We start from the raw sequence: 25,977 nt of genomic DNA on the forward strand, positions 1-25,977 counted from the left end.
ACATCTGGCCTGCTTGATTTTGTAAAAAAAAGTTTTATTGAAACTCAAAAAAAGGAGAATCCACTGTCTTGATTCAGGTACCCACCCCTGATGCAGTCAGCCATGACTTCCTAGGTAGTAGAAGCTGTGAGTGGGTGCAGAAGAACCCTTCAGAAGAGGTTAAAGAATGGCAAACAGCATTTAGAAGTGTACCTCTGTTGAATTTATATTCTGTCTTGTTCCTTTCTGTCAATGCTCGGTTTTTCTGTGTTAATATAAATTGTCTGTTCTGTTAATCAAATGACAAAACCTCAGAGAAAGATTTAAAGCATATGTCTAAACTAATCACCCTCCCTTTACTCTGCTAGAAATAAGCCATTTAATACCAAAAGGAAATGAGTTATCCCTCCTATTTTTGAGATTTGAGTTCAACTTATTGGACCTTTAAAACATTGTCAATAAAAATCTCAAGACTTAGAATTCATCTGTTTTCTAGTCATGATTTTTCTTTGTCTTTTCCTCCGTACATATTTTTTTTCCAGTTGAAATGTTAAGGTTTATAATGATACAAGCTGAGGATCCATAATCTGAAAATCCACAATCCAAAATGTTCCAAAATGGAAAACTTTTTGAGTGCCATGACTCCACAAGTGGAAAATTCCACACCTGACATTATGTGATGAATGCACAAAATTATTTACAAATATTACATAAATGGCCCTCAAGCTATGTGTATATAAACATAAATGAATTTTCTGTCTAGGCTTATGTCCCATCCCTAAGATACTTCACTACATATGAATAAATATTCAAAAATCTAAAAATCAGAAACACTTCTGTTTCCAAATACAGGATATTCATCCTGTATTCCTTCTGGAACATAAGCCCTGAAAACTGCCAAAGCTGATGTATGTATAGTCCCTAATAATTACATGATGATCAGTAATTAATAGCTTACTCACATTTCAAATAGTCCTGCTTAGCTTATCGAATTATACTAAATTACACTAAAAATATACTATAGAATTACAGTAAAGTGGTAAGGATGCCTTGGATTTTTGCTTCTGGCGAAGATAGAATAACATCCTAGATTTACCCTACTACCTGAACATACTCTGCCAGCTGAAACAACTAAACTCCAGACAAAGTAGATGAAACGGTATTATCTGACATACTGTTTCAGGCAATAAAGGACAACGGTCCCTGAAAGATGGGAAACAAATGAGGTAAACCTTCCTATCACCCTATCTTATTGCCTGGAGAAACGTTTCAGGCCTTGGAGCAGGTAGAGGAAACCTAGGTAAAAGTCCATTGATCTCTTGAATTGAGGAGTCGGAGCTCCAGGTCAAGAGAAGTCAAAAAGGCAGAGTACTGGAGAGAAGAGAGCTGCGTGTAGAGAAAACTTGGGAGATATATGAAGAGTCGCCTTTGAGTATTCAGTTAAATACTGGTCAGTGCACGCAAGTGACAAAACTACCCGAACTTGGGGAAAAACCCACCTGAAAAGAATAAAGAAAACAGTGCCCATGACTCACACATGGCTGGGAATAGTGTCGATTATCAACAGCCAAAGTGGAAAACCTCATAATTCATGAACAGTGGTACTAAGTACTAACGAGGATCTTTCCTCAGTAATAAACTAAATTTAACTTAGTCTAAAAGCTGCTCTGGCTTAATCTAACAAAATTTAAAAGCAAGATTCTAAATGATCAAATTGTGTTCAAGTGACTTGATAGTTTTCAGTTAGCTATGTAACTGAAAACAAACTATCAAGTTAGTTTTCAGCTACATAGCTCAAAAACATTTATAAGAATGCAAAAATATGCATCGCCAAACAAAGGAAAATGTACCATATTTTCTGCTTGATTAAAAATCATCAGGCATTTAAAAAGGCAGAAAAATATAACCCACAATGAGAAAAATAAATCACTTGAAACTCACTCAGAATGACAGATAATAGAATTAGTAGATTTTAAGAAGCATTAAAACAGTTGTTACAACTGTATCCATAGGTTGAAGATGTTAGATGAGAGATTAAGTATGTTAGAGACATGAAAGATGGGGGACAAAAGGCCCAAACTAAATTTATAGAAATAAAAACTAAGTTATCTGAGATTAAAAAGTCCTGTCTAGGATTATGGCAGATTAGATCATTTAGAAAAAAAGATTCATGAACTTGAAGATGTAGCAAGAAAAACTATCCAAAATGAAATACAAAAAAGAATGAAATAAAATAAACAGAGAAGTAAAATGTGAGACCATTTGCAAGTAATTGAAAAACTTGAAAATGAGGAGGGTCACAGAAAAAAATATTGGTCATTTCCCCCCACCCAAATTTGATGAAAATATAAATACATAGATCTAAGAAGCTCCACAAATCCAAACACAAGATACTTGAAAAATAACCATACCTTGGCATATTATAATCAAATTAGAACCAGTAATAAGGAAAGTCTTAACAATCAGAAAAATAACGTGTATCACACTTAAGGACAGAGACAAGTATTATAGTAGGTGCTTCTGATGAAACAAAGTGAGAAGACAGTGAAGCAGTATTTTTTAATTACTGAAAGAAACATTGTCATCTCAACCTTGCTTTTTGTATAAATAAATTGTTTTTAAAAAGTCATTAAAATTATTTAAATAAACTCTAATTTGGTTATCAGTGGGGTGCTAAGCAGACATTAAAATTACAATATATGTGTATTTATATATAGTTAAATACAACAGTGAAAATAAATCCACAATATATTGTTGAGTGAAAAGAAAGTTTAAGTAATGTGTACAAAAGAAACCACATTTTTGGTTAAAAAAAAAAGAAACAACTGATGTACATATGTAAGCATGTCCAGAAAAATATTTAGAAGGCTATATAGAAAGTTTCTCCAAGTGATTATCTTTGGCTAGTAGAATTCCTAAACCCTTTTTGATATTTTTTTGTTGTTGTAAGGAGCATGCATTAATTTGACAAGTTTTGAAATAGTAAGGCTATCTTTGGGAAAAATACTTTGTAAGAAAATTATATTACATCTCTCAGTAATGCATTTTAATGTTTCCTATACCTTTCAATCAGAAATTTATTTCAGTTATGGGCTATTGCCCATTGGTGAGAAAGGAGAATTTAAAAAAAAAACACATTGGCTTTTATTTTTCTTCTAATGTGTTCCAGAATACATTCAAGCTTAATTTTTTTTTTATTTCTCTAAGTATTAGGTATTGTGAATTTGTAATTTTGTTATCAGGCTCAATTTTCAAGCTGGATTTTATTAATTTTTAGTATATGTGCTGCCGAGGTGAGCACATTAATTTTTTACATTTTAGTAGTAAAGCATTTTTTAAGGTATTTGAAATACTGATTTTCACGGCATTACATTTGGCATGCATAAGTGTAAGCTCTGAATAAGAGGTAAGCCACCATCCCATCAACAAATGATCAGGTCATCACCCTGCTGCCAAGTCCTTCTGTGTCCTCTGTAAATTTTGTTTTCTTAGAAACCATCTTCAACAGGAGGCAAATCTGAACTAGATCATGGTCCAGCTAGTTTATAGGTTCTCTCTTAGCACGAATCAATCCAAACAGTCTGATGGGATCATCATGAATGTTTTCCTCTACTGCCTGGCTTTCTGGGGAGAAACTGTCTACTAAGGTGGTGTTAGAAACGCCGGCATCTATTGCATGTAGTTCGTCTCCATCCTTGTCTGAGAAATGAGTATTCTGTTTCCTGGGCTTTCTACGCTTCCCCTTAATGATGTGATCAAGCGAGGCGTAGCACATCTGTGTTTCATTGGTTGCCTAAAAGAAAGGGATGTTAATTTTTCATTGTTAGCCTGTTCTTTAGCTTGACTTCTGGAAATTTCTGTGGCATATGAAAACCAAGTAACTTGTTTTCTAGGCCTCACCTACCTTGTTTTGCCAAATTTGTCAGTACAAAAAACAAAAACAGAAAACAGAACAGAAAACTATAGTCAGCCAACACTGCTGAGTTCAAAAAGTGCTTAGATGAAACTCTTTCCTAGATTTTTATTTCTTTATTATACTCTAACAGTACATGAACATTTTAGGTTGATTCTTACCTGCCTCTACCTCCACCTCCACCTAAGGTAGTTCTGGCCCTGTGTTGCTCTTACCAAGTAACAATACTCCAGTTTATTAAAGTAGGAATAAGTATGATAGGAAGGAGTTTACCAAATCACAAGGGTCTACTTTACATGTACCTAACAATTGGTCATTTAATGGTACCACAAAAGTCCCCAGTTTTTCTACATTTTTAAGATTCAGAAGTATAAAGATAACAATATTCGCTTACATGATAGATATCTGGCAAATAACTAAATTTCTTATCTTTCTCTATTATTTTCTTATCTGCCTTCTGCAGCTCCCTTTTGAGCTCATTTTGGATTGGCCTTGGAGATATCCATTCACATCCAAGAGGGCCCAGTGAGCTTCTCTGGACTAGACCTGGGTCAATACTAAAGAAAGACAGGAAACTAGGCTATCTAGGGGAAGCAACATACTAAAGGCAAGACCTTGAATTTGGCATTGGAAAGACTATGACTGAATCCCAGCTCTGCCGTACAGTGATCATGGGATCTTGGTCAGGTTTTTAAAAATATTCTGAAACTCAATTTTCTAGCCTAGAAAATGCAAATCATCATAGTGTTGTTATGGTTAGTACATAATGTATACAGAAGCTATAACTACTGTTCAAAAGTAAGGTAGCACTGTAATTATGAAAAGTTGTAGACTAAAACTTAAAGACAGCCATTGAACAAATCAAAGATTTATGTATTAAGCATTCCTCTTTAAGACAAGGCCAAAATTGTATTGATTTATGGGCACAGGGTGAAGAAATAACATTTGGATTAACAACATTTCTAATGCATAAGTAAGCATCTCCCCATTGGCACTTGTTTTCATGCTGAGTGAAACGTTTTATATTCTCTGCCAGATAGAAAAGATGATTCTATTTATGCCCTCTGCTGTGTGTGTGTGTGTGTGCGCACGCGTGTTTTTTGAGATGGACTTTCGCTCTTGTCGCCCAGGCTGGAGTGCAGTGGTGTGATCTTGGCTCACTGCAAATTCTGCCTCCCGGGTTCAAGCGATTCTCCTGCCTCAGCCTCCCAAGTAGCTGGGATTATAGGTGCCCACCACCACACCCGGCTAATTTTTGTATTTTTAGTAGAGACGGAGTTTCGCCATATTGGCCAGGCTGGTCTTGAACACTTGACCTCAGGTGATCTGCCCGCCTCGGCCTCCCAAAGTGCTGGGATTATAGGCGTGAGCCACCACGCCCAGCTGTGTGGTTTTTTGTTGTTGTTGTTGTTTTGTCTAGCTTTTTATTCTTAAAATCCTCATTTCTGGAAAAATTGTAACAGCTGCCTAACTGGATCCATGCTCTAGTTTCTTCCCACTGCCATATACTGTCGTCAAGTTATTTCTAATTTAATCTCAACCTGTTTTCTTCATTTATAACTGAAAGCATTCCAAATAATGCATGTGTGGTCAACACTTGGTCAACTTTATCAAGTGCTGCAGAGTTAAAGAATGTGAGTCCTAAGAAAGGACCACAAATTATATGTTTAGTAGTCACTGGACTCTTCCACACTGCGGTGTTAGTTAAGTGCATGGGTGGAAAACACATAGCCAGGGTAAATGAATGTGTATCTATCAAAAGAAATAAAAAAAATAGAAGAAGAAGCTAAGAATCAGTTTAGAAGTTAGAAGGAAAAACAGTTCAAGTAAGGTTTTTTTTTTTTTTAATATTGGAGGGATTTTCACATATTGGTAGGCAAATAGTAATGATTCATTAAAAAAATGGAAACTGGAGAAAAATTAAATAATTGAAAGTACAAGATCCTGAAATAATTAGGAGAAAGGGTCAAGATCATGAATAAGAGCATTGGCTTTGGAAAGGAGAGAGGATGCTTCTGACATAGGAGGAAAAGATTGATTAGAGATTTGGATATGAAGAGAAGAGGAGCAAGCTCACACTTGTATTTTTCAAATGTTTTGGGATTTGGGAACTCTTGTGAACTCACTTTATCACTAGGCTTTCCGATGAACTCTTCCTAGTTAATAGAAGACTGAGATACTAAAATTACAATTTCTGAACTGTGCACATCATTTTCAAAGGCCAAGGAGCCTATTTATATTTTTTCCAATGAAGAAACACTTTATCTATCAAGCTTTATGCATAATATCCTAGTTCCTTATGCTTTTGTGATTGACCAAAGTAACAAAGTAGGTATTGTAGTAGCAAACTAGGTAGTGTTTTTTTATGATAATAATCACTGTAGTGAAATAAAATTGAGCAAATACGAAGATATTACCTCTAATTTGTGAAACTAAATTTATGGGAATAGTATAATAGAAAAGACTAATTTTCTTAGAAGTACCTTTAAATACATAATTTACAAAAGAGCAGGCTTTTAAAGACATTTTAAGGCTTTGCATAATTTTCACTTGAGTGAAAGCCTGATGCAGGTCAAATAAAGTTACCCAGATGCAGGTCAAATAAAGTCATGTGTATTAAATAGTAACTTCTATTCAGAATTCTCAGTACTTTTACAACTAAAGTGCTGTGAATCTCTACACTTCAGATAATGTATTTTAACCTTCTTTGAGAAGTTTTTATTATCATAGATTTAGCAAATCATATTATATCATGCAGGTTTTCCATTTTTATCTAAAATATATTTTAAAATTAACTAAACATTAGATGACAGATTTGGTGAGTATATTTTTCCCAAACCCTACTACATCTTGGTTTCTTAGTTAAAAATTATTCAGCTGGGCGCGGTGGCTCACGCCTGTAATCCCAGCACTTTGGGAGGCCGAGGTGGGTGGATCACTGTGGTCAGGAGTTCGCGACCAGCCTGACCAACATGGTGAAACCCTGTCTCTACTAAAAATACAAAAATTAGCTGGGCATGGTGGCAGGCACCTGTAATCCCAGCTACTTGGGAGGCTGAGGCAGAAGAATCGCTTGAACCCGGGAGGCAGAGGTTGCAGTGAGCGGAGATTGTGCCATTGCACTTCAGCCTGGGTGACAAAGAGCAAAACTCTGTCCAAAAAAAAAAAAAAAAAAGTTTAAAAATTTGATTTCTTAGGGGATTTATCTAAAGAAAAAGAGTAAAATTCTACCTCACTGGGAAATTTTCAAGATATGAGCCATTTTAGGGAAGAGAATGTTCTATAAGATAGGACTAAGTTTGGATTCTGTCTACTTACTTGGTACCTAAGCGTTCTAGGGCAAGTTTTCATCCTTTGTGAGCATTTGTAAAATGGGAATGATAATGCTGCCTCCCTCATAGGAATCTAAGGAGATAATGCACATAAAGCACATAGTGCAAGACCAACACGTAAAAATTGCTTAGGAAATGCTGGCTCTATTACCATTTCTAGGCAGTAACAAGACAGGATCTGAGAGGAGAAGAAAGACTATTTTAATTGAAATGTGTAGCATTTCAGGAGCATGTAGGCTAAAAATTTCTAATGGCTTTTAATAAAGTTAGAACTAAAACTGAAGAGGCTGAACAGACTGTGGTAGGAAAAATAGAAACTATCCATTTCTTCCTGTATTTTTATGTTTCTCCTTAGGTTTTTGTCCTTCCTACCTCCACATAAACTGTGTGTATATTTTGCAATCTCTTGCCATAAGACCACAGCCACAGGACTTGTATTAAAATTGAAAGTCATCTGCCTTTTAGAATAGGGATATGATGTTTTGTATCTAGCTAATTTATCTTATAACTAAAGGTCTCCCTCTCCCTACCCCAGCTCTGTATTTTGAATTCCTGACATTTAGGTCTTGTGAGCATTATCCATGTGTCAATTTCTATATTAGATTATCCCTGTGATACACACAAAATTTTCAATCAGAAAGAAAAAGCTTAATAGATTACTTAGGAATGATTCCATTATTCCCTTAAAATCTATTGCCTTTGTGCTTGTGTACAATTTTGACTCTTTGAATATGGTTTGAGTTCTGTTTACATGACCCTGAGTTAGAGCTCAGGTCCCAGAACTTGACACCTGATTGATTGCAAAATTTCTAATAGGCTATTTCAGATGTGTATCATGTACTACTCTTATGCTCTTGAAATGTGCAAATGTGGAAACAGAAAACAAAACTCACCTGTGCAGATGGGGTGGCTTCCTGCATCTTATTTACAGATTTCTCTGGTCGGGCTTTCATTTGTTCATAGCAATTTTCATCCATTGGTTCTTGGGAATTAAAAAGATTGTGATTCACAATAGAAAATTTAAAAATACTAGTATGATTAAAAATACATGATCCAAACAACATTTGGCTGTAAATATAAACTGCCCAAGAATTACTTAACTAGTCTTTTTGGTGGAGATAGAAAGAGGTAAGGAAGCCCAAACTGTTACCTGCAGATCAGGCAGTGAAGTCTCTTGAGCTAAAGGGTTAGTAAGATAAAAATAAATCCTTGGAATAAGAACTAGATCATATGAATTTTCTTGTACCATTGCAGGACATGACAGTCTTAAACTACCATTTAGATGTTATAGAGATCTCACAAGTTAAAGGATTGCCAGTATTCTTTATTTAAGATAGATTGCAAATGGTGCATGGTGCCACAAAGCACAGTGCACATACATCAGTGATTACAATTTTGAAATTTGTTCCTTGAGTAAGGAGTTTTACTCAGGGACATTTTAAGTCCAACATCTTAATTTTGAAAAAGAGGGTTTATATTATGACTTTTGTCCCATCAGTCAGTGACGGACATCTCAGCCAGACTGCCTAAGGGTCTAGGGCTGCAAAATGCTGGTCCTTAGTATTTGGGGCTTTTGTACAGTGTCCAGCAGCCAGCAGATCTGTACTCATTTCATCCTGTGGGGACATGTCTTTTGAATCATCCATACCTTTCTTCCCCCAGATATGTCCATTTAAAAGGAAGAAGAAAGTGAAGTAGTGACTCATAGGATGGCCAGTAACCTGACAGAAATGTGGATTGTACCAGTTTGACCCTCAGAGAGAAAAAGATATATTTACTATAAGAAAAGCGACTTAATAATCATTGAGCTCTTTCTGAAAAGCAACACAGAGAAAAGGTATGTAGAGTGGTGTTTCTCAAATCATGGTCCATGGAAAATCTGCATCAGAATCACCTGGGATGTTAAGTAGCAGATCTCTAAGCCTTAGCCTGGACCTGTTAAATCAGAATGTGTGCAAGCGGCACCTGGGCTCACTTAAGTATGGAAGTACCAGGTATGCTGGGTTTGGAGCAATCAGACTGCATAAGAATTCGAGTAGTTGAATATTATAGGTGGCTAACATGATTCTCCAAAGTGAAATGGGGACAAATTATTTTGAATAATGTATTTCCAAAAAATAATTTTGATTCCTTAGAGCACTAGAGGACACTCTACAATGAAAGGAAAGATAAAAATAAATTATTGAATCACACAAAAGAAAATTGCCACATTTCTAACTTTAAGATGATTCCATACTGTTTTAATATACAGATTTTTAGATAAATTTCCTACATTACTGGATGTCTCTGTGTTCAAAACTTGGAGTTCAACAGCATTTAACCCCCAAGTCTCCTCTGATGTATTGAGTGAGTACTTGCAGGGAAAGGGTGGTAGCTTCTATCATCAGAACTCTAGGATCAGACCGAGGTTATCTGTTTTGAGAAATTTAGGGATGTTTTATTTTTAGGTGTCTAGGATGACAGAAGTGATAAGGGATGCTGGGAACTGAAGAGCGCTTATTACATAAGAACAAAATAAATATATAAACCACTCAGCAACAATTTAGTTCCTCTTTCTCCCACCTGCCATCAATCCAGCCCTATATTCTCTATTTAAAATATGAGAAACCAAAGAAACTGTTCATTGTTCCATACTATTCACTACACATTTGCTTTTGTATATTGAGCACAAAGCACTGTTTCTGTGGACCACTTTCTGTCCTAGAAATAGCTTTATTTCATGGAACTCGGTGTGTGTCGAAATTCATGGTAATAGAGTCTTCCTGTATTCTCATTACTACTAGAGTGAAATGAAGAGAATATAGAAAAACAGGATGTTGATTTAGAGTGGCTATTGTAATACAAGTTACAATATGCAGCTTTGGAAATGTAGCCTAATTAGTATACTAAAAGTTCTTGAATTGATGGTTATCACTGGGATAGCTAAGTGTGATTGTGATTTTTTTAAAGTGCCACTTAAATTATTTTGTGAAACCAACTGGGATTTACTTATTTATAAATTTAATTTATGGAAAACTTACCTGAAATCATATCATCTAAGTTACCATAAATTGGTGTGTCTTCAATATAATACTCATCAACCCTATAACAAGGAAAAATAATTTACCTTATTAGATTCCACTTTTCACATAATTCATAACTGACTTCTCAGCTAAATTCAATATTAAGTGAACTATTGCCTATTCTTGGTTACCCCCAGCCAACCACGTAGGTGTGTTCTTGTGCAAGTGAGTGAACACATGCATGCATGTATGTATGTGTATCTGTGTTTCGTGTGAATTTAAAAGGTTGGTTTTTGGACCTTCTTACAGGGAATAATGATAGCAAATACTTATTCAATAGTAACTGTATATTAGGTGCTACATCGAGTATATTTCATATGTTTGTTCATTTAATTCTCTCAATTCCAACATAGGTACTATATCATCCTCCTTATGTAGATAAGAAATCTGAGGCACAGAGAGGTTATATGACTTGCTCAAGATTACAAGACTAATAAATAGCAGAGTTGGAATTAGAACAGGTAATCCATGCTCTTTATTGTACAATGTACTGCCTCTTTACTCACCCAGAATATCAGTCCAAACAGTCTCTTAAAACCATGTTTTCTGAGTATTACAGACTGAGGTTAGCAGATGCAATAAAATGATTGATCACCTATTATGTCCAGATGCTGAGTTAGGTGTTTTACATACATTGTATCAAAAACTCACACAGAAAATTCTCCAAAAGTAGTAGTATTCTTCCCTGCTTTACACAGGAGAACCCTGAGATTCAGATAGATTAATTTATTTTCCCTAGGCTGATCTCAACTATCAGCAATAACTACCAGTTATGAAACCTTTTCTCTATGCAAGTGCTCATTCAACCCTCAGGACAGTCATATGAGATGCATATTTTTATCCCTATTGTGCATATAAGGTATTTGCAGCTCATAGAGGTTAATGACATTGTCCACAGATACACAGTCAGTAACTGGCAGTGCTAGGATTGTACAGCAAGTTTAGTTGTAAAGCCTCGTGCTCAGTCCATATCATGAGGAAGTTATTCAGTGGGTGATACAATTCAAAGGCTGTGGGGAAACAGTCTAGAGACTATACAGGGACCACAGTTTTATGTCTCCCCCACCCCAAGGTCAAGAGAACTGACAAGAATACACAGCTATTTGCTCTTGCTAGCTGATTAAAGTTCCTTCCAGCCTCATGTGAGTAATACTATTAGGATTACAGTATACATCCTACCATTGTCACTAGACTGTCATTCTAGCAGGGTCATCCTACCTTTGATGATGGCCCTAGTGACCAGATTTCACAATGGCAGTCTGGGAACTGAGGAACTTATCAGGTGGTGAGAGTCGCATTTCATAAAATAGTACCAACTGCTTTATCTTTGAGATTACATGTCACTGAGAGCTGGAGGGAATTTCATCAAAAGAAAAAAGAAAAAGGACTCTTATCTCAAGGCATAACACCTGTATTACACTCCTTGCTACTGAAAAAAGACACAGTATATGTAAATAGTATGTAGGTATTAAAAAAATAACAGTTCAAATGATACCTGTATGAAATGGCTTGAAAAGCCCAGATATGGGCAAACACTTCACTCATCTGATAACAAAGGAACTCATCTGTAACCTTTTTTCCATCCGGTAATTCAATACAGCTTAATATTGGGATATCAAGTAGTCCCTGCTCATGATTTTTCTCCATGCCAAGAATATAATAGCAAAAGGTGAAGAATTTTTAATAAGACAATCCATCCATTTTCCTAGCCCACATAGATGGCAGATACAACTTGCAAATGATAAATCATGTCCAAAAAATGAGTATTGTTTTATTCCCTATGAATGAAAATAAGATGTGATTTATAATGCAGTGTCCTGTGTCTACGGGCCCATCTCAAATGATTAATCATCTCAAATAAACTATTATTCAGGAGCAATTGCCTAACAAACAAATTTAAAAATATATTCTTGGCAATGCCAAATAGCTCCAGCCTGTTGTAAATGTGTAATAAACCTCAGGAGCAAATGTTTGGCAGTGTTTTATGTGGATGATTAATTACTTTTAAAAATAAATTAATAATTGAACTCATATCTGAGAGGCTAGTGTACCTCTGAGTTTTCAGCCAGATCAGACTCTCCATTGTTCTGAACCTGCCTGAAATAATTCTCTAACCAGTAAGTACATTTACTGACACTCCAAAATTAAGAAAAATATATTAATTGTATCTATTATTATCGTCCAGACTTTGTGCTTTCATATATATATATACATATACATATATATGTAATTCTTTTTTTTTTTTTTTTTGAGACAGAGTCTCTCTCTGTCACCCAGGCTGGAGTGCAGTGGCGTAATCTCGGCTCACTGCAAGCTCCGTCTCCTGGGTTCATGTCATTCTCCTGCCTCAGCCTCCTGAGTAGCTGGGACTACAGGTGCCCACCACCACACCCGGCTAATTTTTTGTATTTTTAGTAGAGACGGGGTTTCACCGTGTTAGCCAGGATGGTCTCGATCTTCTGACCTCATTATCCACCCGCCTCAGCCTCCCAAAGTGCTGGGATTACAGGCGTGAGCCACCGCGCCCGGCCACATTTATATTTTTTCTAGTTCCTATTTTTTACATTTATATTTATATTTATTATTTATTAGGTCTTTTATTTAAAAAATTCCTCGAGTAGTTTGTGATCAAAGTCCATTTAAATAACTAAATTCAAATTTAAAAAAAATCTGGCATGAACCCAGGAGGCAGAGAAGGCAGTGAGCCAAGATTGCACCACTGCACTCCAACCTGGGAGTCAGAGCGAGACTCCGTCAAAAAAAAAAAAAAAAAAAAAAAAAATCACTACTTCTACCTGATCACCTTGGACTTAAATTCTCTAAGTTTAGATTGTCTTACTTAAAAAATGAGATTAAACTAGTTGATTTCTATTGTTCTTTTCAGCTCCCAAGTTCTAGAATACAAATGCAGGATTCCAACATCCAAATAAAATTCAAAGACTTTTTCACAAAACTAAATAAATCTATTTTAAGGGCCTGAGAAGTTGCCAGATATGGGAAAGGACAAGCTTTGGGATCTATCAGAAGTTGGTTTTGGTCATTGCTAACCTGATTTGCTTCATAGTTGTTACTCTGAATAGGCAAAGATGTAAGCTTGGGCTCCGTAAGCATGTAAAGCCACAACAGAGGATGACATTATTTATGGAATGAGGCCCTGGGAACTCCGATGTTTAAAATTCAGAAACCAGCAAAGGAGAAGGGGCCTGCTGGTAAGAGAAGAAGAAAACCAAAGAGGGAGGTGGCTCAGAGACCAGAGAATCAAGTGTTTCAAGCAGAGAGTGTCAGGGTGTCAAATGCTGCAGAGGGACTCAGCAAGCCGAAACCGAGATTTGATCATGGTAACCTTGACAAGAGTAGAGTCAGTGTATTAGTGAGGACATATGGAATAGAGTAGGTTCAAGAAAGAAGAGGAAAAGGGGAAGAAAAGCCAGCAAATATGGACAGAATATAGAGGGACCTTTCAAGTTTTCTTGTAAAAGAGAAAAGAGCAATGAAGAGGTAGCTGTAAGGCAATCTAATTTTGTTGTTGTTGTTGTTTTGTTTATTTTTGTTTTTGTTTTTTTGAGATGGAGTCTTGCTCTCTCACCATGTTGGAGTGCAGTGGTGTGATCTTGGCTCACTGCAACCTCCGCCTCCCGGGTTAGAGTGATTCTCCTGCCTCAGCCTCCCGAGTAGCTGGGACTACAGGCACATGACGCCATGCCCAGCAAATTTTTAAATTTTTAGCAGAGACGGAGTTTTGCTATGTTGGCCAGGATGGTCTCAATCTCTTGAGCTGGTGATCTGCCCGCCTTGGCCTTGGCCTCCCAAAGTGCTGAGATTACAGGCATGAGCCACCACGCCCCGGCCGGCAATCTAGTTTCAAGGAGATGGTTGGTTTTTCAAAGGTATAAACAATACAGTCTGTTTATATATTGGTGGGAATGATACAAAAGGGACAGAAAAAGTAACAATGCAGAATCAAAAAGGAAAAGTTGACAGAGTAATGCATATATGCTTATTACATTTTTGCTTTCTCTGGCATGGGCTGTGGTATGAGTGTAGATGTCTTGAACTTGGCGTAGGAGGGCACCAAATAGAGAACCCTGATCCAGAGGAAGAGTATAAATCCTAGCACTATTTCGTGTCACTGAGGCTGAGAAGTGAATCCAGCAGTGTTGTCTCTGAAGTGATGGTTAATGGATGCTCATAGCCATGATATCTAACAGTAAATTCTCATTCTGTTGATTAGTGTTCAAGTGCCTCTCTAATATGCTCATTTCTTTGTAAAGTCTGTTAAGCACAATGAGCTCACATTGCCAGGGCTTTAGAGCACTTGAAAAGAAGGGTCTTTCACCAAAGTTTGGCGGAAAGGATACTGGAAAGAACTGCCAGCATGACAATTTCTAAAATGACGGAGAATCCAAGAGCAGTGACGGAGCTAGAGGTGACAAGAGGGCAGCCAAGAATAAGGTTTGGGGAACCCCAAGATTCTCAGAATTACTTAGAAAAGGGACCAGACTTCTTGCAGTTATACAGGGTTGGGGCTTGGGTTATGATTATTTGTACACTGAAACAAACAGGAGGCTGGAAGACGTAGAGACACTTTGGTTACACATGTGGTAATGGGTCTAGTGAAGGCCCCACCTGCATAGCCGCTTGGAAGTCTTGAGATGTCAGGGAAGGGGACCCAAGAGTTCTGTTGTCATAAGGATTCTCAACCTTGAGAACAGGTCAAGAGGACAGATAAGACTAGTTATATTTAGGTAGCATAGTTAGCAAAAAAAGGAAATACAGAAGATCCCCACCCTGCAGAGCTCCAGAAATTAAAGAAATCACCAGAAAGTAGAAGAGTAGCTGAGCTGAATTAATGTTTTATGATAAAAGCACCTGCAGTGTCCCCCAGAAGCAGTTCATGAAAAGCTGCTGGAAATGCATCCTAAGCTTTTTGAGAGAGACTCTGAAAACTGAGGAGTCGTGATAAGCTTAATGTAATTGTAAACCTGAACTGCTTTCTTGAATTAGTGTGTGAACATACTGCAAGTGGGCAGGAATTTTCAGAGACATTAATTTTTATTCAATAAAGCAGCAACTTTTTAGTCAACTACCCTCTGTAAATAAAGTATTATGTTATAAACTTTATTCTTCATATGATAAAACCAAATTTCACCAATGCTCATTTCCCCAAGACTACGAATCCACTAATTGCAAGTCTGTTTAAAATCCAGAATTGCCTGGATCTCAAATCCATGATAGTCTCACAGTATTATCCTCCTAACACAAACCAAAAGACAAGAATTATGTTTTAAATGAGAAATAAAGTGACCCAAGAATAAATAGCAGAAAGTGTGTATTTGATTTTCTGCTTGATTTAGATGCTATGGTTTCCTTAAAGTGATCATGTTTCTGACGTACTGTTGCAGGAACGGCAGGGAATGGGGAAACAGAGAAATAAGATGAGAGAAGCAATTCCTTTCCCTTCCAGCATAAGCCAGTATTGAACAGGAGTGGGGAGAGAGTGCAACAGAGAACCCAGTGCGATAGAAGTTTATTTCCTTTCTCTATCGCCACAAACCATGTTGGAACTGAAGAGGCGTCAGTAACGCAAGCCCCACCCAAGAAACATAGACCTTATTTTCACTTGCCCTGTTTTAATGTTTAATGGATTGAGATAGTTTTTAGTTTGCCTGTTGGTTTGTTTGTGGAGCTTCCATGCCCCTTTACAAAAGAGATTTTTGTTCCCAAACCATATAAGCAAGAGAAATAGACAAAATATAAGGTATATACACAAACTTGTGAATTAATTTTTTATAGAAAAAAATCTGCATTGTATATTCAAATTTTGCCTAACTGGAGATTTGTTACAATAGACAATAGATTATTTTATAAATCTTTAAGGGAAAGAGTCATGCCTTTCCATCTTTGTAACTTTGTTGTTGCAGGACAGTTCTCTGGGTGACTTTGCACCAAACCGGTCCTTCTTTTCTCACTTCTAATTTTTAAGAATAACTGTAGAATGTGCTGGAAATGCAACCTTCAGGGGTAAAGAAGAATCAGCTGGAACAGCATAGGTTTTATTCTAGTCTCTCACAGAAACAGGATATCCTCCAGTGCTTTAGCCCAGCAAATCATGTTGCCCCTTAGGGGTAAACCCAAAGGTAGGCTGCTTTCTGGGGTCCTTCAGCTGCAGTGCAGGTGGGGAACAGGAAGATGAGTTTCCATCCACCTTGGACAGCTTTTCTGAGGCTTGGGGAACTATCTCCGAATGAATCTTAGACTTTGGTTGTTCTTTGCTGGGTATCTGTAAGTGATAAGCTCACTTTATGTAACTCATTGTTTGTGTGTTTTGTCTCACCAGACTCAGGAAAGTAGTAAATGTGCATCCCAAGACACAGTGGGCTGAAGCGCTCAGACTCCTATTCCTGGTGGTTGGCGTAGTAATGATCTTTGCTATCCTATATCTTCCCTTGGGATTGGTAATCAGCAAACTTATTTTGCAATTGTCTAGCACAGTGCCTATTTGTTGAGTGAATATTTGTTGAATGAATAAATGTTATAAAAGCTTTTTTTTTTTTTACATTTGCCCTACAGCTAAAAGCCTGATTGCTTTGAGGCAGGTATTTTACCAATTTTCCCTCTCATTGCTCCCATCCTAATCCCTAAACCATCAACCTAATTTAGCTAAGTAGTCAAATCACAAGACTTTCTATCACATTGCATCTTAATTGCCCTCAAATTACAAGTATTAAATAGATCATCAAAGAGATTTCCTCTTACTGCGTGGTTATATAGGATTTTCATCATTACGTGTTGTAAAAAGAAACCAAAAGAGCAATAAGCAAATCATTCTTGATATAAACTAATGCCTTGAAAAGTATCTAATGTTAAATAATTCAATGTTAAGAGTAGTCATAAAAACAGATTTTGTGTGCGAGGGGGTATGCCTGCAGCCCAGATCTTATACTTGCTCAAGAAATTTTCACATGGAAAAAGAAATTAAAAAAAAAAAGACCTTAAAGAGACCGAAAAGGCTTATGATCTTATCCCACCCAGTAAGAAAGCTCTGTGTTTTTCAAAGACCTTTCAGTCTACCATTTCAGAAAGGTCTTGAAGAGCACTCTAGGAAATTTTCTTTATTTAGACTTTTTTTTTTTTACCCCCAAAACAGAAATCTCCAATACATTGACACATCTGGGTCAGAATATTCTATCCAAAAGTAAAATTTCTTTACTATGATTTATGCCATAAATACTTTTTTTAAAAAATGTATATACTACTATACAAATTTATTTGCAAACAGCTCAATAACTATTAAAGAGAATAAGTGATATCTATAACAGCATATTCTTTCAGAGTATCTGTTCATCACATTTCCCTACTGATTGACATTAACTCTACAAACAGCATAGTGCTACTCATCCTTGTATATATCTATGTGTATACACATATATATATATATTTTTTTTCCTTGAGACAGAGTCTCACTCTGTCGTCCAGCTGGAGTGCAGTGGTGCCATCTCGGCTCACTGCAACCTCCACCTCCCGGGTTCAAGTGATTCTCCTGCCTCAGCCTCCTGAGTAGCTGGGACTACAGACATGTGCCACCATGCCCGGCTAATTTTTTTTTTTTTTTGTATTTTTTCTGGAGACGGGGTTTCACCATGTTAGCCAGGATGGCCTCCATCTCCTGACCTCGTGATCTGCCCGCCTCAGCCTCCCAAAGTGCTGGGATTACAGGCATGAACCACCATGCCTGGCCCGTGTATACATATCTTAAATTGTATTAGGTTGCCAGATTGTTTTCTACTACGGATTTTGAAGTGTAGCACAATTCTGTATCTAAGCTGGATCATAATCTAGGATATCTGCCTCTGAAATTAATGATAATTCTATAGTTATCAGGTTAGAATCTCATTTTATCCTTCAACCAGCTCTCTTGTTGACTCACAGTGTGCAAATAACTAGGACAGATAATGATGTTATAGCTTCTAATCTTTAGATGAGAGTAAAAGTAATTAAAACTCACTTTTCATTTTATTTTAACCTAAGTACAATATCCATGAGCCAAATCTTTAAACAATATAGCATTGTTACTTTCGCTTATTAGTTGGGAATCATGATCCATGACTGAATCACAACATACCTGGTGTGGTCACTGGAGTAGCTGTACATTTTATCTGAAAGATATTCAAAATAGACAAGTTAAAAGAAATGTTGACATACCTTTGTTAAATATTCTAAAGTGTGTTCTGAGGGGAGTTTAGCCTCCATGTCAGTTAATATATTTGACCAAGGCTCTCAGGGCAGCTCTGATTGAAGTAGGGTTAAAGGTCTCCTCCTGGGCCAATCACATTTGCCTTTTACCAAATTACCAAGAAAGATTTACATGATTTGAAGAGAAACCAGAGCAACTTTCTTGGTAATATGGGGTGGAAACAGTGCAGCTTGGAGACGATGTACAGCCTGGATGCATTGTGGTTTTATGCACAGAAACACTAAGCAGAGAGAGCTGGAACCTTCCTTCCTGCCTCCCTGTGGCTGCAGTCCACTGCAGCGCATGGCTGTACTTTCTGCCTTTGGGTTCCATGAAACACCTCTGCATTCTTATAAGTTTTTATCTTTGCCTATGTGGTTTGAATAGGCTTTTCTTTGTTACCAAAAATGAAAAAAATCAATAGGAGACTTCTCTTTTATCTATCTATCTATCTATCTATCTATCTACCTATCTATCTATCATCTATCTATCTATCTATCTACTTTTAACATTTCTTGGCATGAGTAACAACATAAAAATGATATTAAGGAAGTTGCTCTGATCATGACTTCATTTCATCCACATGGTACAAAGGAGTGGGAAGGAGAAATGAGTGTGCTAGGAAGAAGAGACCTGGGAAAAGTTGGAACACAGGCTCTAAAATTAACCGAAACAGTAGAATAGCTTCTAAGAAAAAAAAAGTTATTTTTGGTCTGCCAGGACGAGACTTACCGGAGATGTGTTGTAGGACAACAAAACCACAGAAAAAAACTATGTGATGAATCTCAGTAAGCAACTCACTGTTAAACCTTGAATGAGGCAGTTCAAAGCCAAATAGAAGTATTTTTACTTCTAGGTTAAATATAAGAATTCAACAGCTATTTAACAAATGTAGTTTTAAGAATTTTTTTTAATTGAAGGCAATAGATTCATAATGAATTATTGAGAAAAAGTAAGGGATAATCAGGGTACAGTCTTAACATCAATATTATAGAAAATTCTGTATTATCCATTCATCAGTAAATTTTCTTTGCTGTTGAACTAGATGCACATAAACAGTACAATGTTTATTATATTTGAATGGCTTATTTTTCAACCTGGCATTAAATAAAAGCCAAAACCTTGCAAAAAAGTTATTAATGTAAAAATAAAGACCACTATTATCTAACTCTCTGACAATAATCACGAGAAAATAGTGACCAAATGATTATCTTTCAACTTGAACATGTGAAAACACTCTATATTAGTAAGGAACTAACAATAACATTTTCAAATAATTCAGTAAGTCACCAAACAACTACAAAACTTATTTTAGTTAAATTTATGTATAACAAAGTTGAGTTATTCTCCAGAGAGGTTATTAACTGTTAAAGAAACATTAGTGGAACAATTTATGAAAGTAATCATACTGGAGGATGAAATGGACGTGTCACATGTCAATGTGTTTGGAAGAATTCTGTGAAGGACCAAATGAGGGAAGATTTTGCAGAGCATATGCACTAAGCTGCTATGGGACCAAAAGTGATGAATGTATTCCATTAGGAATATGTCAGAAACATACTTTTAGCCCAGAGGAAGTGTTTTACCATGAACTGCATGTAAAAGATGCAGTTATTTTCAACTACTTTCATATTAGTCTTGTGAATACAAGTGCACACAAATGTTGGGAGAAGCCTAGAGAGGCTAAAACATATTGCATAGTAGCCACAAGTTCAGCAAAATAAAAAAACCTGAGAAATGTAAATAATATCAATAAACATATAGAGAAAAAATAGTTAATATAGACCAGGAAACTGTAAACTGATAAATAAGACATGACATAAAGTATATGTTGATTTCCTTCTATGTGAAGAAAATGCTTACACTCAGGCCACTAATTATTTTGCAGATTTGCCTGGAATTAAAGTGGATGCATAAGAATTTAGTCAAGCGGTAGCCTGATGTATAATGGAACAAATCCAGGGTTAAGAATCAGAAGATACGGATTTGGTACCAGTTTTGCAATGCATTTGCCCTGTGACAACACACAAATTGCTTTAAAACTCTGGTTCTCAATTTATCCATGAAGTAGGGACAATAATGCCTATATCGCAGAGTACATGTCAGAGGTAAATGAAATATTTTCTGTAAAAACATTTTTTAATGACAAAGTTTGTTATTAATATTATACATACATTCTAAATACATGTTATATAACAAGCCAGAAATTAATTGCACTCATTTGAGTCAGGAAGTTTCATTGAACGAGTTAGTTGGAAACACGCTGGTACTATTAAGATGGTATGATATTTTAAAGTTAAAAGATTTATAAGTAATGCTTGATTTGAAATGAAATTACTAAAATCTTACCTTTGACAAAAGGATAGTCACCAGCTGAGCATTAATTTGAAAGAAAAGGAAAAAAATCAGCAAAAGAATTGAAAACAAAAGTGAAGAGTGTCATTGCTTAATAAGAATAAGAAAAAGTAGGTATGGAGTAAAAATAATTCCCCAAACAGGCTAATATTTTTAAAAGATAATGTGGATTTTTCAGGTGGAGGTGCTTGAAGTATGAACTCTGGTGCCTAGAAAGAATACTAGTGTAACACATAAAAACTAACTCTGGTCGGGCGCGGTGGCTCATGCCTGTAATCCCAGCACTTTGGGAGGCCAAGGTGGGCAGATTACGAGGTCAGGAGATCGGGACTATCCCGGCCAAAATGGTGAAACCCCATCTCTACTAAAATTCAAAAAATTAGCTGGGCATGGTGGCATGTGCCTGTAGTCCCAGCTACTTGGGAGGCTGAGGCAGGGGAATCGCTTGAATCCAGGAGGCAGAGGTTGTAGTGAGCTGAGATTGTGCCACTGCACTCCAGCCTGGGCGACAGAGCAAGACTCTCTAAAAAAAAAATAAAAAATAAAAAATAAAAAAATACAAACAACTAACTCTATAGAATGGGAATGTGCTGAATGTATTATCAATAGGGGAAAAAAAAGAAAAAAAAGACAAAAACTGTATGGGAAAAAGGAAATAGAAGCAACTATATAAAGGATACAATATAATAATGTGATGTTTAGATGGAAGGAAAGGGACTAAACCAATTTGGGGGGAAAATAAAGAAAACAAGTAATGGTTAAAGGGAGCACCTGAAATGGGATGTAAGAAGTTCAAGGGCACCCCATTCCACGCTACTTTTAGGATGTAAATGTATAATCTGCAGCTGAGCCATCAGTACTTGGGTAATTTTGTTTTGCAGTCCTTCCTAGAAGAAGGTTATAATCTCTTTAAATGAGCAGTAGTAAAAAGTTCAGAGGTTACAGCTAAGAATAAAAGCCAGCAAGCTCAGGCTTCTGAAAAGTTTGCTCTGTCACGAAGGCTCAAAAGTTTATTTAAAAATAAGTGGCATGACTTAATTTAAAAGCTGCCTGGTGATGTCAATGACATTTAGCAAAATAAAAAAAGTGTATGCTTTGCTATAAAGCTATGAAATATGCAAGACTGTGCGTGGGAAGAACTAGGTGAGCTCTCATAATCCTCTCCTGTGATTCAGATGCAAACACTTGTGGTCAGGTTTGTAGTCGAGAGGGTGTGATGCAAATATATTTGCTTTTATGTTTTTCCTCTTAGAGTGTTAACCCTCCTATGTACAAGAATAGACAACAGCACATAGTTTAAACTCCATAATGAAATTTCTCTGATACATGTTCAATGTGAAGATGCCATAATTTCCTACTGATAGGACTTTGATGTATGACCAAACCATACGCTTGTTTATCCTTCTTTCCAAACCAGAGAGGAAGAGTTAAACAAAGAACAGTTTTTGGATTTAAAGAAGGAAAAAGTTAATGCACTCCTATCAGAAAAAGAAATAAATATAATCCTCCTGAAGAAGAGATTTGAACAAAGAATCACATAAAAATGAAGGATTTATTTTAGGGAGAATGAGAGAACTCCATTTCAAAGCTTCTACCTAGCTGCTACAGAAAACATCAAGGGGAGGCTTATCTGGTCTATCTGATTGAATGTGCAGATATTGTATTGTTGCTGAAATGGAGATTTTCTTTTGAAAGCTATTTATTACACCAGCAAAACTTATTCACTGACTAACCAAGGTGGAGTCAGATCTTGCAAGTTTCTTAGCCACAAAGATTAACACAAAGATGCAAACATAAAAAGTTACATGAGGCCAGATGCAGGGGCATTTCATTCACAGCCCAAGTGGCAGAAAAGCTGGTTGATACAATAGAATCTCTTTTATTATAGTTTGTTTGTCCAAGAGAAATAAGGCAGGAAGGCTTCTTCAGGAAGACTGGGAAGGAACTGAACTGTTTGCAGAGCAGTTCTGAAATATATTTGAAATCTCTGTGTTAGAAACAAAGATAGTTCTATTTGTTCATATGGGATGGAAAGAATGGCAGAGCTATTACTAATACTTGGGAAAAGATGTTAGGAGAAGTTGGGGCAGAAAGAAAGGGTGGAGGTGGGATAAGAACAAAGGACGTTCTTAGCGTTGATGAATACATCAATTGCACACCAATAAAATGTAAGTTCCAGTGCATGCTCCATCTAAGGAGGGTACATTACTGCTCAAATAAAAAGTTTTGTGATAAGCTAATGTTTAGAACCAATTCCATAAAACTCTACAGAAAACTCTCTGAAATGGACCTGAATGTGACTTACATGACCACAACAGTTAGTGCTAAAGCTCAGGGTATTGTACAGATGTGTTAAATAATATAGAGATGAGGAAGGTGAAGTTGGAGCTGGAGAGGACTTAGAGGGGCATAGGGATGGTGGGAGCAGCAAAGTAGCCAGAGAAACCAATGTTCACCAAAATAACAGATGTGAAAATTAAATGGGATGAGATATAGCCATAGCAGATCCTTAATAATTATTTGTGGAAAGAAGGAAGGGAGAAACAGGGCCACTAGGTATGGTGATGGGCTGTACCAGATCTAGGACTGACCTACTAAGTTCCCAGCACTATGCAAAGATGTGTGTGTGTGTGTGTGTGTGTGTGTGTAATTCTTACAAGAACCCAGGGTCTAGATGGTATTTTCCACATCTTGTAGATAAGGAAACTGAAACTCAGAGAAAGCATGTTACTTGTACAAGATCTTCCAGCTAAATATTGAAGGCAGAGTTCTAATTTACATCAGGTCTACTTCAAAGGTATACTATTAAAAACAATTGAGAGACGAAAAATTTATTTAAAAAAATACATCAATAAATGCAATTTATTGTTCACTGTTTTCTTAAAAATGTTCTTTCCATTATACTACTTTTAGGTAATAGAGCCACTTATGGCATGCCTGGGGCAGTAAGGGTTTGCACAATTGAAAACGAAAAAATCTGTCCTGAAATAACAAAATGAAAACGTGGTTTTTTTTTTTTTTTGACAGAGTCTTGCTCTTTTACCCAGGCTGGAGTGCAGTGGCACTCTTTCAGCTCACGGCAACCTCTGCCTCCTGGGTTCAAGCGATTCTCCTGCCTCAGTCTCCCAAGTAGCTGGGATTACAGGCATGCGCCACTATGCCCAGCTAATGTTTGTAATTTTAGTAGAGATGGAGTTTCTCCATGTTGACCAGGCTGGTCTCGAACTCCTGACCTCAGGCGATCCACCCACTTCTGCCTCCCAAAGCACTGGGATTACAGGCAGTGCTTTTTTAACTACCAAACACACTGCTTTTTAAAGTAAGGCTACTGTTTTTCTGGAGTGGTCAACTTACCATAATAAGCAACTACACAAAGGAGTTTGCATGGAGGTGAAAAGGTATGGATGTGGGGAAATAAATCCCAATGCACAAACTACCAAAAATGAGAATTGTAAAACCTATTTACAATGAATTGTAAAAGACTAGTACAGCTGAATACTTCTGGGGCGGAAATACTAGATTAGTGAAATTGTATCAGTCCTGATCTTGATGATGTTAACAAAAAGTGGTTCTTAACATCCATAATTCAATGCAATCATAGGACTGAAAAAATTGAATATTTAGGTTGAAAGTAAATAGGTCACATTTGCTAGATAAATTTTAAGTTAGACAATTGAGCTCAAGGTAAACATGTCAGTGTCTACCTGTTACCTGGCCCCTCAGCAATTTTAAAAGAATTATCAATGGAATCAATGAAAGAGTGAGGTACTAATTCAGGTTACTGTTCTTGTCTTGGTTGTCACCTTAAATTATTTACTCTCTGTAGATCTCAATTCACATTTTTTTTTGTAATTCTGGCTATATATTATCTGGATTTATAAGATATCTTAATAAAGAAGTTAAAATAGCCAATTTGATATATAAAGCAAAGTGCTACTCTGAGCTCATTTTTATCTATAAAAGAGGGAAACTGTAGAAGATGTTTGATGATGGGTCATTTATACATCTGACTTATAAAGTTTATGTTTATTTGAAAATATATTGGATTTTTAAAAGATTACTGAAAGCATTGCTAATGAAAAAGATTGCTTGTCATAAATTTCACCTTAGCCATAAAATTGATATAATAGAGATCCAAAAAGAGTGTTGGGTTTCTGGCTGAGGACAACTGGTCAACAACGTCAAAGAAGGATGTGCTGGTAGAAACCTTTTGGGACAGAGAATTATGAAAACTGGACACTTATCATTGATTTTCCTATTGAATAGATGTGTGGCTTCAGCTAGACCACTCCATTTTCGAATACCTCTCATCTTATTTTCAAACCTGCATGATAATAATCCCTTCTTCATATTTTATATTAGTATTATCAGTGCTAAAGGTATTTCTAAGTGAAGCAAGGACATTTGCTGCAATCTGACCATTGTTCTAAATTAGCTCCATGCCATTTTTCTTGGACACATGTGTCTAAGTTAATTTTGTTAACTTAGTTTTATTTCATTTCCTCTGTTAAAAGGAAATGCATTTATCCTTTCTTTTCTTTTATTACCACTTAAATGTCCTGCCCTTAAGGGTGTCTTGGTATTTAAACACCTACCAGGCTGGGCGTGGTTGCTCACACCTGTAATCTCAGTGTCTTGGGAGGCCAAGGCAGGAGGATGGCTTGAGAACAAGAGTACAAGATCAGCCTGGGCTGATTTTTTTGTAGAGACTACCATCTCTACAAAAAATTTCTGAAAATTAGCTGGATGTGTTTATGCATGCCTGTAATCCTAGTTACTTGAGAGGCTGAGGCAAGAGGATTGTTTGAGCACCAAAGTTTGAGGCTGCAGTGAGTTATAATCATGCCACTGCATTCCAGCCTGGGAGACAGAGCAAGATCCTGTCTCAAGAAAAAAAAAAGATACCTTCCAGCAATAGTTGAACTTTCATTCTCCCATCCATCCATATGTATTCAACATTTAATGGATTCAACATGGATCCATGCATATTCAACATGAATTGGATGCCTACAGCATACAAAGGCTGTGCCAGCTGCTGGACTTTAGGCCATTTCAGTTGTGGCATATGCAGATTGAAAGCCACATGGTTAAAACTTATGCCCA

General features: G+C 36.6%; 1 protein-coding gene across 1 annotated transcript in view; it reads right to left on the bottom strand.

Moving 5' to 3' along the window:
- Positions 1-2,519: 2,519 nt before the first annotated feature.
- LOC100444439 (T-cell receptor-associated transmembrane adapter 1) overlaps positions 2,520-25,977 on the bottom strand; it is a 32,543-nt gene continuing 9,085 nt past the window's right edge. The window contains exons 3-6 of the mRNA XM_002813317.4: positions 18,409-18,442; positions 10,245-10,306; positions 8,118-8,206; positions 2,520-3,772 (exon numbers count right to left, since the gene is read on the bottom strand). Of these exons, the coding sequence (XP_002813363.1) occupies positions 3,518-3,772; positions 8,118-8,206; positions 10,245-10,306; positions 18,409-18,442 (440 nt within the window). The 3' untranslated portion in view covers positions 2,520-3,517. The remainder of the gene's footprint in view (positions 3,773-8,117; positions 8,207-10,244; positions 10,307-18,408; positions 18,443-25,977) is intronic.

This window comes from Pongo abelii, chromosome 2 (assembly GCF_028885655.2).
Source record: "Pongo abelii isolate AG06213 chromosome 2, NHGRI_mPonAbe1-v2.0_pri, whole genome shotgun sequence".
Lineage (NCBI taxonomy): Eukaryota > Metazoa > Chordata > Mammalia > Primates > Hominidae > Pongo > Pongo abelii.